General features: G+C 34.1%; 2 protein-coding genes across 2 annotated transcripts; both read right to left on the bottom strand.

Moving 5' to 3' along the window:
• Positions 1 to 4,994: 4,994 nt before the first annotated feature.
• On the bottom strand, positions 4,995 to 7,517 carry LOC139091027 (uncharacterized). The gene is made up of 3 exons (XM_070640952.1): positions 7,264 to 7,517; positions 5,776 to 6,306; positions 4,995 to 5,198 (listed from the first exon to the last, which is right to left on the bottom strand). Exons 1-3 carry the CDS (start codon positions 7,325 to 7,327, stop codon positions 5,044 to 5,046), a joined length of 750 nt encoding a protein of 249 aa, XP_070497053.1. The 5' UTR covers positions 7,328 to 7,517; the 3' UTR covers positions 4,995 to 5,043.
• Positions 7,518 to 7,661: 144 nt separating this feature from the next.
• Positions 7,662 to 9,516, bottom strand: LOC139091028 (uncharacterized). Its single transcript, XM_070640953.1, has 3 exons — positions 9,367 to 9,516; positions 8,330 to 8,860; positions 7,662 to 7,887 (listed from the first exon to the last, which is right to left on the bottom strand). The coding sequence occupies exons 1-3, from the start codon at positions 9,428 to 9,430 to the stop codon at positions 7,736 to 7,738; spliced, it is 747 nt and encodes a 248-aa protein (XP_070497054.1). The 5' UTR covers positions 9,431 to 9,516; the 3' UTR covers positions 7,662 to 7,735.
• Between the last annotated feature and the right edge of the window lie 5,250 nt (positions 9,517 to 14,766).

Below are 14,766 nucleotides of genomic sequence, written 5' to 3'. Positions count from 1 at the left end.
GTATAACTTCCCTCACAAGCTGATCAGACTACTCAAGGCAACCTTGGCAAAGGTCATGTGCAGTGTAAAGGTTCAAGACTCAACATCGGGCCTTTTTGAGTGCAAAATTGGACTGAGACAAGGCGATGAACTTTCTACGAAGCTGTTTAATATCGCACTGGAAGGTGTTTTCAGGAGAGCCAAGTTGGAATTGGACGGAACGATTTTCACAAAATCCATCCAGTTGCTGGGTTTTGCTGATGACGTGGACATTGTTGGTAGGAACATTAGGTCCGTTACCGATGCGTACTCCAGGTTGGAACGAGAAGCTAACAAGATTGGACTACGTGTCAATGAGGATAAAACGAAGTTTCTCATGGTCGCTGCAACGGAGAGATCAAGGAAGCTTGTGGGATCTCATCTAGTTATTGGTGATAAGAAATTCGAAGTAGTCAATGATTTTGTCTACTTGGGATCCATTATTAGCAATAACTACGACACAACACTGGAGATTAAGCGAAGAATTTTGGCAGCCCAGCGAGCATATTACTCAGTAAGACATATTCTAACGTCAAGGAAAATCTCAAGGCATGCCAAATTAACGATATACAAGACGCTCATCCGACCGGTAGTGTTATATGGTGCTGAGTCATGGAATATGACGGCTGCAGACGAACATGCAATTGGAGTTTTTGAGAGGAGGATTCTAAGAGCAGTCTTTGGACCTAAGAAGGAAGGAGACCAATACAAATGTAGGAGTAATGCGGAACTGTATCAGCTGTATGGTGAGGCTGATATTATAAAAAGAGTCAAAGTAAACAGGCTCCGATGGGCTGGGCATATTATCAGAAGACCTGCAGAAGCTCCACTAAATAAAGTCTTTAAATCAGACTTTGTGGATGGTAAGAGAGCTCGAGGTAGACCGAAAAACTCCTGGAAGGAAGCTGTTGATAGAGACAGCATTGCATTTGGTATTGGCAATTGGCAGGCGGAAGCCGGCGATAGAACCAGTTATAGGCGACATCTGCGGGAGGCCATGGATCACAACTGATCTGTACGGCCAGCGAAGTAAGAAGTAAGTAAGTATTCAATTAAAAATTCATACCTATCAAAAACTCAACAAGCATGGAAGCTCATAACCCCATTTTTTTAAATATTATCTGAGCATCAACAATCATAATAATCATCCCTCATTACTATTCATACCGCAAGCTACATGTCATCACTTTCAATATAATATAAAAAAAGGCTGTATGCGCAAGAAAATTCGATTAAAGTAATCATCATAATTTCCATCCATATGATTTTTTTTGTGCTTATTCATAAACTTATTATTTCTCCCCCCGACTACTAATGCCTGCTTAAAAATTATACTTTTTTTTGCTCTAAAACAGAGGGGAACATAAAGACACAAAAAATTATTTCATTGGGAAAATTGTTTAAAAAAAAAGAAGAGGAACTGAAAATAAGATGCGGAAAATGTGTCATAACATATGACAACGACAATGAAATCGTGATTTTATGCACATACACTCTGATATACACACATAATGATAAACTTTTAGCATCATTTTGAGGGACAATTTTAGAGTTTGATAATTTAGGGGTTTGACTGTGGGTTTCATGGAGAATATGTTTTGGTGTCTTCTTTGTTATTTTTGGGTTAGTTTGGATCAGAGTTGTCATCCTGATGCACTTGAGCAGTGGTTAGCAAGATTTTACGGTACCGTGGCACACCTAGCCTCGCCTAAAACAACACACGATTCATGGCATTTTCAAAAATTGTTGGCGGTACACAGATTGCCCAAAACAGCATTATAGTATCTTGTCAGAAAAGCATAAATCGGGTAATTGATTCAAAATCCGTGATCAGGCTCCCATGACTCTAGTATGGGTCGGATTCGGTGTATATTCGGCTCCATAAAGGATCCGTGTATGATTTGGTTTACATTCAACATACATTCAACAACCGGGATATACTGTATCCGATATCATACTAGAGCTTCACTTAACATCCGCTTTGCTTCGCTTTAATTCCGACAACATGCCAGAGTTATGTCAGCTTAAAGACGTATTCTTGATCGATTAACTGATTTGTGCTATTCGGGCTAGTTTCAAGAGTTTCTGAATTTTGGTACGAAAATGACATTTTTTGAGATCATGATCTGAAAAATCCATAGTCAAAATAGATTTAGATATCTAAAAAATGTCAAAAATTTTGGTTTTATGCTTCACTTCAGGTTCCATCCCAAGCCAATCCCAACTTAAAGACAACCCCTAAACCAAAAATGCGCTTTATCCCCCCTAACTTTCCATCCACAACCCCTTTAACTTCCCATACTTTTTTTTTTTCCAACACATTTCACATCCTTTCTATTGTCTCTGTTTTTTTATACTCATTTTCATGAATGAGTGCAAAAGAGTGATTTAAATTATGCAAATAATATTTTTTCTTGGCATCGGAAGTTGAATCAGTTTGTGTAGGAAAAAGAGAAGAGAGCAATAAAAGTTATTATGAAATGTAAATACGATTAAAAGCATGTGTTTTTCCGCACAATCTCATGAAAAAACATCTTCATCTGTCTATGCGTGTCGGGTTGTGTCTGTAGGTTGATTTTGGGTGGATTTTGAGAGGATTGGTGAATTATTGGTGAGATTTTGGGGGGAAATTGTGATTTTTTGGAAGGAAATTGTGATTTTTTGGAAATTTTGTTTAAGTACAGGAGCTTTACTTGGGTCTAGATATTCTAATCAGAGATAGACGTCAGCAACTAATTATTTTTGGGTGAAATAGTCATTTTGTCTAACAAAAGTCCTCGAGAATAATTCCAAATAGCACAAATTGGTCAATCAATATTAAGTCCAGTTCCAGGGCCTGGCATCAAGTCAACCAAGTCATCCAAGAGAACCAAGTCAGCTTGATCAACCAAGTCTGCCAAGTCAGCCAAGTCAGCCAAGTCAACCAAGTCAGTCAAGTCAGTTAAGTCAGTCAAGTCAGTTAAGTCAGTCAAGTCAGTTAAGTCAGTTAAGTCAACTCAGCCAAGCCAATCAACTCAGTCAAGTCAACCAAGTCAGTCAAGTCAACCAAGTCAACCAAGTCAACCAAGTCACCCAAGCTAGCCCCTCCGGCTTGTCAATGCGAAATCCTCCAAACCACTACAAAATCCTCACAAAATCCCCCCAAAGACCTCCCATTGTCTCTATTTAACTAACAAAAAAAATCTCTTTTTTTCCAAACTCAACCTCTGCACACTCTCAAGTGGAGTATGAAAATGAATAAATATCGCGAGCGAGTGATAAAGAGGGAAATAAGCGACACCCTTTGTTGCCACATAAATGAGGATATAACATCGTATGCATGTATATAAAGACATTGTGAGGAACAAAAAAAAAAAAAAGATAAAACGATTGAGATAAAAAAAAACATCATGAAATGTTTCACTACGCTCATTCCAATCTATCTACTGCGACAATAATGGGAAATCTCATGAATAAAATAACAATAAATTTTGTCACCATGCAAATGAAGATGAGGATAGAGAAAGAATGTGTAGGAAATGGTGATTCTAGAAAATAGGAAGAAATTTTCTTAAAGACAAAAGATGTGCATGGATGTAAAGTGAGGAAGTAATCGATAAAGGAATTTTTTGGGCATTTTAAGCGCTTGATAATTCTCAATTCTGAGAGGGGCATGAATAAGATTCGATTCTGAGAGGGGCCTGAATGAGTCTCAATTCTGAAAGGGGCTTGAATAAGATTCAACTCTGAGAGGGGCCTGAATGAGTCTCAATACTGAGAGGAGCCTGAATGATTTGCAATTCTGAGAGGGGCCTGAACTAGTCTAAATTCTGAAAGGGGCCATAAAGAGTCTCAATTCTGAGAGGGGCCTGAATGAGTCTCAATTCTGAAAGGGGCCATAAAGAGTCTCAATTCTGAGAGGGGCCTGAATGAGTCTTAATTCTGAAAGGGGCCATAAAGAGTCTCAATTCTGAGAGGGGCCTGAATGAGTCTTAATTCTGAGAGGGGCCTGAATGAGTCTCAATTCTGAGAGGGGCCTGAATGAGTCTCAATTCTGAGAGGGGCCTGAATGAGTCTCAATTCTGAGAGGGGCCTAAATGAGCCTCAATTCTGAGAGGGGCCTAAATGAGCCTCAATTCTGAGAGGGGCCTAAATGAGCCTCAATTCTGAGAAGGGCCTGAATGAGTCTCAATTCCCTAAAAGCCAGTCCGCCAAAATCCCTTCCTAAACCCTCCTAATTCATTCCACACAAACCGACATCAAAAACCATCCAAGAATCACAAAAAAACCTCCTCCATTTTTTTCAACAACTCTAAAATTAGTTGTTTCCAGAGAGTGTAATTAAGTCAAATTCAATGACTCGAATCTGTTCCTTTTCCTCCCTTTTATTCGCGCGTCGTTAATTTATTTGTACAAGCTCATGCGGTAAAATGCCTTCTGGGCGGCACTTTATAATTGCAAAAAAAAAACTTTCTCATTTCGAGTTTTTATGTCTTTTGTTGGTGGAACTAAATTTATTGTTCCGTTGTGAAAGTAATCACCACTGAATTCAATATGCTTCAATTTTGTTAGGAAGTGAAGTTGAGTTGAGGAAGTAGTTTTGAGCTTGGTGAATGGCATTTTGTGGTGTTGAGTCATGAGAGTATAAGTCAGTGATGGGCAACCTGTGTGCTGCGGCAAACTAGTGTGTCGTCCATAGTCTATGGTAGTACTATGAATCTTATGCCGTGTGCGGCTCAATTGAGGCTGACCACTAAGACGTGCCGCGAAAAATTAAATGTTGTCCACCACTGGTATAAGTCATGGTTTTTAAACTTTATAGGGTTTCTAACTGGACGTAGTCAGCCCCTTTCCTCCGTCACCCTAAATCAGTGGTAGACAGTCGTTTTTGTGCGACGACACACCTAACCCTTCGACTACAGGCACTAACCATTGCTAAACCTAAATAAATCCATAAATTCCTTCAAATTTCTCAATAAAACCACAAAAAAACCATCAACTTTTTCAAATCAATTTATTTTTTATTAAGCATGCATCTTAGAACTATCACTTTGTTAATACAAGTTTTCTAAATGGTATCTGTTCAAAGAACTTGTTGGTTACGTTTCTAAAAACAGGTTCCCATTGTTTACGTGTTTCGCCGATCATAACATCGTAGAATAATTTCCAGTTTTGGTTGATAAAGCCGACAAATAGATCGTCTATAAAAAAAAGAAAGTAGAATTAGATAAAAATTTATGTTGATGAGGATTTCAAGGACGATTTGTGCATTGTTATTGATAGAAAATGGTGAATTGGTAGGGAGTCGTTCATAAAGGATATCAAAATTTGTAAAAAATTGTAATTTTATGAACTTTTTTCTCTGTTGATTGTCAAGATGATAGCTAGAATTTTAAGGAATTGTCTCGGAAATAATGTCTCGAACTAGCAGAATGTTTCGAAAGATGGAGCTGTCTTTAGATATTCTATAAGCGCAACAGTGCGCCACAGCCAAGAAAGTAACTTAGTAAGTTTCAAAAATTGTTAGTAATCAAGACATTGGCAAACCTATGCTAGTCTAAAAATGTTAGTGAAACTCGTGTATTCTTATAAAAGCTTGACATCATTTTTGAACGATCCCTTAGTTTAGTAATACTTCAACCAGAGTTGACAAAACTTTGACGGACTCCAAAAATCAAAAAGCCGCCTCCACCAGAGTCTGGACTCTACGAAGTCCGTATTAACTCACATTAGTGAGTTCTCATTAGTTCCCAACATAAAATTGCACTTAATACTCACTAAACTGTTGATTAGGGAACACATCAGACGTCTCAAACTTCATATCCTTAGCCTCAGCTAAAACATCAAACAACTCAATTTTCATGAACTTTTCGCCATCTCGTTCTTCAGTTTTTCCCTTGATTGTCCACTTAGCGGTTACATCATATAATGTAACATTGAATGGAATTGTATTTTCGTACTTTAATGAGCCTAACTCGAACTTGGTGTCAAGATTTGCTTCCGAAAATATTTGTGGAATTTTGATGAGAGCAAGAATCTTCATGTCCTTCTCGGTGATGTCTGATTTGAGTTTTAAAACTTTTAAATTCTTTAATCCATAACTTTTGCTGTCAAAAACTTTAAAATATCCTTTTAAAAAGTCACCGTAGTCATATCTGAATGTGTATGGCTCATAAGTGAATGGCTCAAATTGGATGAAGTCAAAATAATTTGGATTTTTTGGTAGTTCTATGATAAAGTCTTGTAATGAGTTTTTGATGCATACATCACGTTTGGCATCGTTGATGTTACATATTTTGAGGAATGGAGCTGTTAAAGAGAAGAAAAGAAATGATATTGAGAGTTTAGTGGTTTTATGAAAATTTTAGTCAATTAATAATGATAATAATAATAATCTAAAGTAAAATTCAGGATGCATTTGTGAACCACCTTGAAAAGCACAAGGCGATTAATTTGACTGATTGATGTGACTCTGATTTAGTGCCGATTCGATTTCAATCTAGAACTATGTCAGAATTGCCTGGTGCCGGATTTTGGATCGATTAGCCGACTCGAGCTATTCGTATACGATTCTGATTACAAAATAGGTATAAACCACAATGATAAAATGACTTCACAACTGTATTCACAATTGACAAGCACAAATGTTCTGGCAGCAGGATCGGGTTAGGTTGCAATAAAGTTGATACTGTAAGGATCTGGTTTTAAGCCTCTACAGCAATTTGCACATGCTAAAATTTGGGTCTTTCTGAGTATCGTGTGCTATTCTGACTTATTTCTTTTTTATTATTTTAAATGGCATAAAAAAGCAAATGTCCTTGAATCAATATTGACAATCTTGAACATAAAAAAACAAAAATTTTGCAGAATGAAAACAGGTTTGCAAATTTTAATTCTTCACAATAAAATTTTAATTTTTATTTTCTTGAATATGAAATCTAAAATTTGAACACAAATTTACTTAATTGTTTTATTTTCTTTTATGATTTTTTATTTTCACTACAGTTCAATGTCATTTTTTGCAATAGTTGTAAAAAAGCACAAATGGATTAATTGATGAAAAAGTCATTCACAAGCCGGTATGACTCTTATTCAGGATTGATCGGTTTGAATCCGTTACAATGCCAGAGTCACGTTAGTCAGGTGATGTCGAATTTAAATCGAATCAAGTAAAAGTCATGCCGACCAGGTGCCAAATTTTGGATCGACTAATCAACTTGTGGTATTCAGATATTTTTAAGCATAATTTAAAAACTTAAAACTTACGAGGATCACTATACTGCCCCAAACTGACAGCAACAAGACACGACAAAACAATTAATAACTTCATTTTTACACTGCTTCTTCCAACTAAGATTCGTTGATTCTGAAGATTTCATAACATTTTTAACAGCTATTTATAAGAAATAATCAAAATCTTGTTTTTTTTTTCAAAAAAAGTAGTTTGCATAATTTATACAAGCTGACACGCTTATACAACAACAATTGTATAGTCTGAACTTTTTAGATGCATCGATTCTTATACTTCAAGGCTATTTGCTGCAAAAATAATTTTTTGTTACGTGTGTTAGGGTCAAGGGTGTATAGTAAGCATCAAGTAGTTATTATTGTGTATAAATTAAGAAATTGAAATTTTCAAAAACTAAAAAACTAAAAAACTAAAATTTAAAATTTAAAAAAATTTATTCCTAAAATGGTAAAAATTTAAAAGTAAATCCTAACTTAAATTACAAAATAATCAAATCAGTGAAAGTGTATTGTAAGGAATATTCCTAATAATTCGGTTGGAGAGTTTCTTGAACTCAGGTTGCCATTGCTTTCGGGATTCAGGAATCATAATTTCAAAGAATGTTCTCCAATTTTGATTGGCAACATCAATAAGTGTTTTAACTGAAAAAAATAGAAAAAAAGTAATTATTTAAATTAGAATGGCTTAATTTAAGTTTAAGTAAAATTCGGTTTTGATGAATTTTTGAGATACTGAAAACGAGAACGTGGCCATAGAATCACACTATAGTCGAGAACGAAATCAAACATGAAACCGTGACCGAGAACGCGACCGAGACCTTGACCGAGGTTTGACCGAGGCCGAAACCGCGAACTTATTAGTTGACATACTTCCGAATAACACAAGTCAGTAGATCGATCCATAATTAAGCACCAAACCGATGTGATCTTGGCACCGATTAAGAATTCGATCGATTAACTGATTTGTGGTATTTAGGACTGTCGACTAATCGCAGCTTGGACTCGGGTCCAAGTTAAAAAAGCTTTAACTGGAAAATGATTGTCAATTTTCAGTTAAGACTCACTCAAATATCACAATACTTACTTAAAAGTTGATTGGTTCTTTCACCAGTAGCTGTCAATTTCATTCCTTTTGCATCTGGATTAATATCGAAGAAATCAATATTTAAGAAATCGACGCCATTTCTGTTAACAACTGATCCTTTAACAGTCCATTTCGTGGTCACATCAAGCATTGTGACATTAAATGTTCCTCTATCTGCACTTTTAAATGTTCCAAGTTCACCACTGCCTTCATATTCACCATTTACCCATAATTTTGGATGTTTAACAAGGGCATGCAATCTCATCTCTTTGTCACTAAAATATGTTTTAGTTTTCAGAACTCTTGCATTTTGTAGTCCATAACATTTACATTCGAGGAATGTGAATGTGGTCTTGAATAAGTTTTCATAATCATAACGGAACGTTATTGGACCATATTCTAATGGTTCGAATCTTAAGTCATTGTAATAAGTTGGATTTTTCTCTAAACCATGGAGGAAGTTCTCGATTGATTCTCTGACGCACTCGTTACGATTTGGATCAATTCTTTTGCATGGTTGCATGAAGAATGCTGTTTATAGAATAAAGGAAACAATTACTTATTTTATTAGGTATTTTACACAATTTAAAATGCAATTATTTCCGAGCAACTCAACTTAATCGCTGGCAGAGGTCGAATTCAAGCAAAATCCACTTAAGTCAACTTGAGGCTAATGCCTTCATCTTTAAAAATTACTGAATCAACTCGAGTAGCCTTAAATTCAGTCGAATCCAACCTCAAATGGCTTGAGTATCACTAAGTCACCGTACAAAACAACAAGACATGATAGTCCATTACCCGACCGACACAAATGAAGAAGACTCAACCTAAGAGCATTTAAAGCTTCGCTAAACAAGTAGCCACTTCCATTTAAAACCAAATAACACCCATTTGGTTTCAAAACGGCTTCCTTTTAATACTAATTAAAGAGGTTCTTCTTCATATGTATCGCTCGGGTCAACAGCACGATAACGGCTGTTTTTAGCCACTACCCAATTCACCACATTTAAGTATCATTATCCAAATAAATCACTTACGACGTTCAACTATTTCTGCTAAACTTATTCCAATTAAACACGACACAACAATTAAAATCTTCATTTTTTAGCCGTTTTGCTCTTTTCACGGCCAAGGTTTGCGTTATTCTAAAGTTTATGATATGGTTTATCGAGCTATTTATACTGCTGCATCAGAATTCGTTGACATTATCCCAGTTAATAAAAATGTTTTGGGAACTTGTTGCAAGATGATATTTTAAGGTATGGACACTCGGTGTTGGGTAGACATGAGAGCGGCAAAAATAGACAATTTGATAAAAGTTGGAATGGCAAGTGGTTCGGATTGCACAATATACTGTAGGTCTAAAGAGTGCGGATTGAACAGATTAATAACCACAGTGCCTTCTGTTCAAGAGGTTGGGCCTTATAAGCATCATAACATCGAATATTAATCAGTTTTTGGATAAAAAGACGGCTCGGGTCATGTACAATTTGAGTCTTTTTCTCTTATAGAGTGCAAGCCTACTTTATTGCTTTCTACAACAACACTCCCATGTAGCAAAACTCCAGAACTCTCATATATTTTATTCTAAACATATCAAATATAAACTTTGATCTTCTTAACTAAACGTTTATGAATTGACGCAAACAATTGACTTAATATAACTAGAAATGGAGATTAGGTTGTTTAAATATTCACTATTTTCTGGATAGACTTGATATTATTTTGCAAAATATCAATGGTTAATTGGGCAATAAATAATAATACCCGAATAAATTTTAAGAATTATTCAAAAATGATGCCTATCTAAAATTATGATGTCATTTAGGCATAGACTTAGCACATTGGTCAGCAGAGGTAAGCCTAAACCAAAACGGCATGCGGTTCATGGCATTTCCAAAAAACACTAGTATGCCATGGCACTCACGTAGATCTTCACAGGCTTAGCATATAGAAAAATATGGATGACGGGTCAATTTGGTGATCTTTTCATAAATAAACTCAGTGAAATCGTCCGTAAATTGGTGTTAGATGTCTATAAATCTGGATAAAGGACCAATGCTGCAAGATATCTCACATAAATGCTAGACATCATATGTTAATGAACCCTTTATGAATAATATCCTGAATAAAATTGTGTGGCCAAAAATGACAAGTTATAGTATAGACGATTTTCAAAAATATCAAAAAACCCGGAATAAAATTATCACATCTGTTCCTTTTATTATCTCATTCCTTCTAAATTCTTTAAAGCCATTCAACCTTCTCTCGAAAGTAAATCCAGAATTAAAGCTCACGAATGAATCACACGCGCCAAAATAAAAAAAATACTACGCAAAAAATATTCTGCAAGTCATTACTATTTGGGTTTGTAGACTTCTCGCTTATCGCGATTCAAATACTACAGCCATGCCACTTTGTAACACAAGACCTTGTCAGATATATATGAGTAATTTTTTGTTGACACGAAGAATTAAATTAAGGGAACGTTTGGATGTTATGAAACTCTATTTATAGCTTTTTAGACTCTTTACCAACATTGTAAAGGTTTGCGACAAAATACTGAGCCAAAATTGGTGTTTCGTATGAAAATTGTAAACTCCTTTGGGGATGAGCGTTACACCGAGAACTTACTTACTTATTTCGATGGATGTACCTATGAATTGTGATCCATGGCCTCTCTTAGTTTGCGTCTAGAGCTGGTTCTATCGCTAGTCATTTACCTAGGCCAAGTGCATAACCATCTCCATTGACTGCGTCTTTTCATGAATTCTAGAGACGCCTGTATGATGTTGTTGTTATTTCTAGGCGAAGGCGCCCGGCGGACTATTTTTGCATTAAGAGTTTTTCGAAAACTGGATCTATTTTTAGATAACTTCTGCCAGTTTCCAGTTCTCAGCACTGAGACTCAGCACTTTGTATTGTTGCTAATATAGTCAAATCGCTTAAATTAAGATAAATTGATAAATCCGAACTAACGAAATTCCGACGTGGCTCTGATGCCTACGTGATTAGGTTTAAATCCTGCACCATGCCAGAGTTTCATTATATACCAAAGACGTCAAAGCTACACCCAACATACGAACCGAGCTGGGTAATTAGGACGGTGAAATGGAAAGCTTCGATGGGATTTAACCCAGGACTTTTGACACGTACAACCAATGCTCTACCATTTAGTGATGCCTCTGATGCCATTTCACCACTGATTAACTGATGAATTCTGAATATCCAGTTACGTAATTTCCAAATGTTTCCAATGCAAAAAATTATTTTTAGTTCCATAAGATGTTAAATTTAGTCCATTTAAAGCTACAAATGGGTTTTAGCATGTTATCATAGGTAGTATTTCCTGTTTGGATTGCAGATGGAAATAAATCTTAAAAGTGATTTATTTTGTTAATTATGGTTTGGATGACTGGATTGAACCTTAATGTTGTAACTGAATTTTCATGAAAATTTCTAACTAAATTTGAGTATTTTGAACTTTAAGCAGCTTTAATCTTCTCAGAAAATAACTATAAAATTAATTTTAATACCTGAAATATTCAAAATATTTTCAAAGCAAATTCAACCTTATGAAAAATTCCAAAATCCTCCCCCGCAGCTGCTTAGATCCCAAAAAAAACTTTCTAATGTAAATATGTATTATGCATACATAAATATGCTGCCGAGGAAAGAACAGGAATTAAAGATGTGCATATTTTATGTGCGTAGCTTAATGTAGGTTACAAGATATTTTTGGTATCTAACAAGCGATAAAGCCATCAACCCCTAAACGCATTCTACTGATGACTCCATTAAGAATTATAATCAACACATTCAATAACATTAAAGTTACTACACTATATTTGCATGACAAAACATGCCATGTCGTAGACATAGAAATGAACTTTATTCCTTGACTTTGTTTTTTTGTTGTTGCTTTTTGACTTTTTTGAATGAAAAAAAAATTCTCAGCTAATAAAAATTTCAGGAAAATTTGCTTTTAATGCTGTTTTAATGCCGCTTTATTTGTTATTTTTCGGCATTAAAGTTTTTCGTTCTGTGAATAGAAAAAAATAAGTTTTTGAGATTGTGTAATTTGAGGTGTTTAGAGCGCATTAAAAATTTTTCAAAACGAAAAATTAATAAACATTAAATTTTTTAAAATTTGAAGAATTTTGAAATGAAATTTAAAAAAAGTTTAAAAATTCTTATTTAAAATTAAAATTAGAAATTTTTAAAATTAAAAATTCAGAAAAATTAAAAAAATAAAATTTTTAAAAATAAAAAATTCAAGAAGAACTTATTAATTTAGAAAAAATTCAAAATTTGGAAAAAAACTTAAAATTTGAAAAAAGATGAAATTTGAATAAATTGAAACTTTTAAAAAATTGAAAATTAAGTAAAAAATTAAAAATTTAGAAAAAATTGAAAATTTAGAAAAAATTTGAAAATTTAGAAAAAATTGAAAATTTAGAAAAAATTGAAAATTTAGAAAAAATTGAAAATTTAAAAAAAAATTGAAAATTTAGAAAAAATTGAAAATTTAGAAAAAAAAAAAATCAAAAATTTTGAAATCATAAAAATTAAAACTTTTTAAAATATTGAAATTTTGTAAATTAATAAAAATAATTTGAATTTTTAAGGTTTTTTTTTCAAATTTATGTTTAAAAGTTTTGCTCATAAACCCCCAAAACAGACAAAACAAAATTACACTAACTCAATATCCCTCCAAAAACCCACAACCCAAAAATATAAAGAAACTAAAAGAAATTGAGAAAGAAGGAATAAAAATCATCACGCAAAGTTTATTAGCATAAAAATCTAATTTGGATCACAATTTACATATAATGTATTTATATTCACATAAAAATAATAATAAAGGAGGAATTTTTTTTTTCTAATTTGCTCCAATTTCTTTCCTTTTTCTGTTTTCAACTCATTAAATATATTTTTATTGTGTGTTATGTCCGCTGAATCAGCATGGATTAGACTAAAATTACTTTTTTGGGTGAATTAATTGTGGTTTTGTTTATTAAAATTTTTATTCGGGGGAGTTCAATGGGGTTGTATGGTAATAATTGAAAATAAAGGATAGCTCCACATACAGTTGAGGAAGTAATTAATTTTGATTTATAAGGAAGCTATTGAATGTTTAAAGGGGAATTGTCTTCTCAATATCATGCAATTTTTATCTAAATTTCAGATATCATAAGCTCTATTCTTGATCTGTTTAGATCCTTAACTAGAGAACGTACGCAAAATTGGTAACGCTTAAAATTGAATATTTAGACTCTCCCTTCTCTTACCATTACTCTGACTGGCTCCATACACCCCCTACCTCATTAGCCCCAAATGTTCCATTAGTCCATACCACATATCAATTATGTTGACTTGAAATATCATTATGCATAGACTCTCTCAACGTTATAGTCTAGGACAGCGTTTTCCAAACTGTATGCCGAATTTTTTTTAAAGCTGCCACGACCTGCATGCCGTGTACAACTCGATCATGGATCAATTTTTGATCAATTCTTCACATTTGTCTTAAAAAATATCTCAGAGAATTCACGTCGATCATTTTTAATACTAAAAGGTCAAAAAGATAGCTTGAGGACAGTTTCATGCCAAATCATTGTCAAAATAATGCTGAATTAGGCTCCATATTAGTTAGTAAGATGTAAGGAACTGCCTTATTAACTTAAGAAATTAGTGAATTCTTTGGTGAGATAATTTGCCCAGAATTGATAACAGGAATAAGTTATCTATTTACAAATCCATCTTTTGACGAACTCTAAATGCGGCAACTGTTCCTCGTGCGCATTCACCAAAGAACTAAGGAACGATGCCATTAGTGACGCATATCAATTAAAAAATGAGAAAAATGTGAAATCCAAAAGTTTTGAATTGTTCTAGTTAAAATACATCTAGCATCCAACTTTTGGAGACTCAAGCACATTGTATGTCCAACTTTTCTTCATTCTCAAAACATTGTAATCCTAACAACTACGCCCAACTAAGCAAATCACCTTTTAATTCCAAAAAGCCTCTTACAACATAAAACAATCCACAAACTTCATCATTAAAGCTCATCCTCAACAATTACATCCACAAAAAAACTATGTCAAGCCGGTAAACTTTTGACATGATTTCAAGCTGAGCATCAACAAGATTTTAATTGAATGAAATCCTCTGAGGAGCATAGAAACTTCGTCAATTATCCAAGCTGCATGCCTGAAGTAACAAAAAATGATAACAAAAAAAAGAAGGAAAATTGTCAACAATGATGTCTTAATGCGACTTAAAGAAACTTGTGGCACTTAATAATCATTTTCATCGTCGTTAGTCAAACAATGTAGTTTGAGGATGAAAAGTTTTTCAATAACTCTGTGGAAGAACAATGGAAGTAGGTTTTAAGAGAATGAGCAGTAATTAAATGGAATGAAAAGTTTTCT

This window comes from Chironomus tepperi, unplaced genomic scaffold (assembly GCF_022539635.2).
Source record: "Chironomus tepperi strain 1889 unplaced genomic scaffold, CSIRO-AGI_Ctep_v1 contig_223, whole genome shotgun sequence".
Taxonomy (NCBI): domain Eukaryota; kingdom Metazoa; phylum Arthropoda; class Insecta; order Diptera; family Chironomidae; genus Chironomus; species Chironomus tepperi.
This window is presented reverse-complemented; position numbering and strand designations above follow the sequence as displayed.

Coding starts and splice junctions, on each gene's coding strand:
- LOC139091027 (XM_070640952.1), bottom strand. CDS start 7,327: ATGAAGTTATTAATTGTTTTGTCGTGTCTTGTTGCTGTCAGTTTGGGG. Junction 6,307..7,263: donor GGGGCAGTATAGTGATCCTC/GTAAGTTTTAAG, acceptor TCTCTTTAACAG/CTCCATTCCTCAAAATATGT. Junction 5,199..5,775: donor GTTCCCTAATCAACAGTTTA/GTGAGTATTAAG, acceptor TTTTTTTTATAG/ACGATCTATTTGTCGGCTTT.
- LOC139091028 (XM_070640953.1), bottom strand. CDS start 9,430: ATGAAGATTTTAATTGTTGTGTCGTGTTTAATTGGAATAAGTTTAGCA. Junction 8,861..9,366: donor AGCAGAAATAGTTGAACGTC/GTAAGTGATTTA, acceptor TTCTATAAACAG/CATTCTTCATGCAACCATGC. Junction 7,888..8,329: donor AAGAACCAATCAACTTTTAA/GTAAGTATTGTG, acceptor TATTTTTTTCAG/TTAAAACACTTATTGATGTT.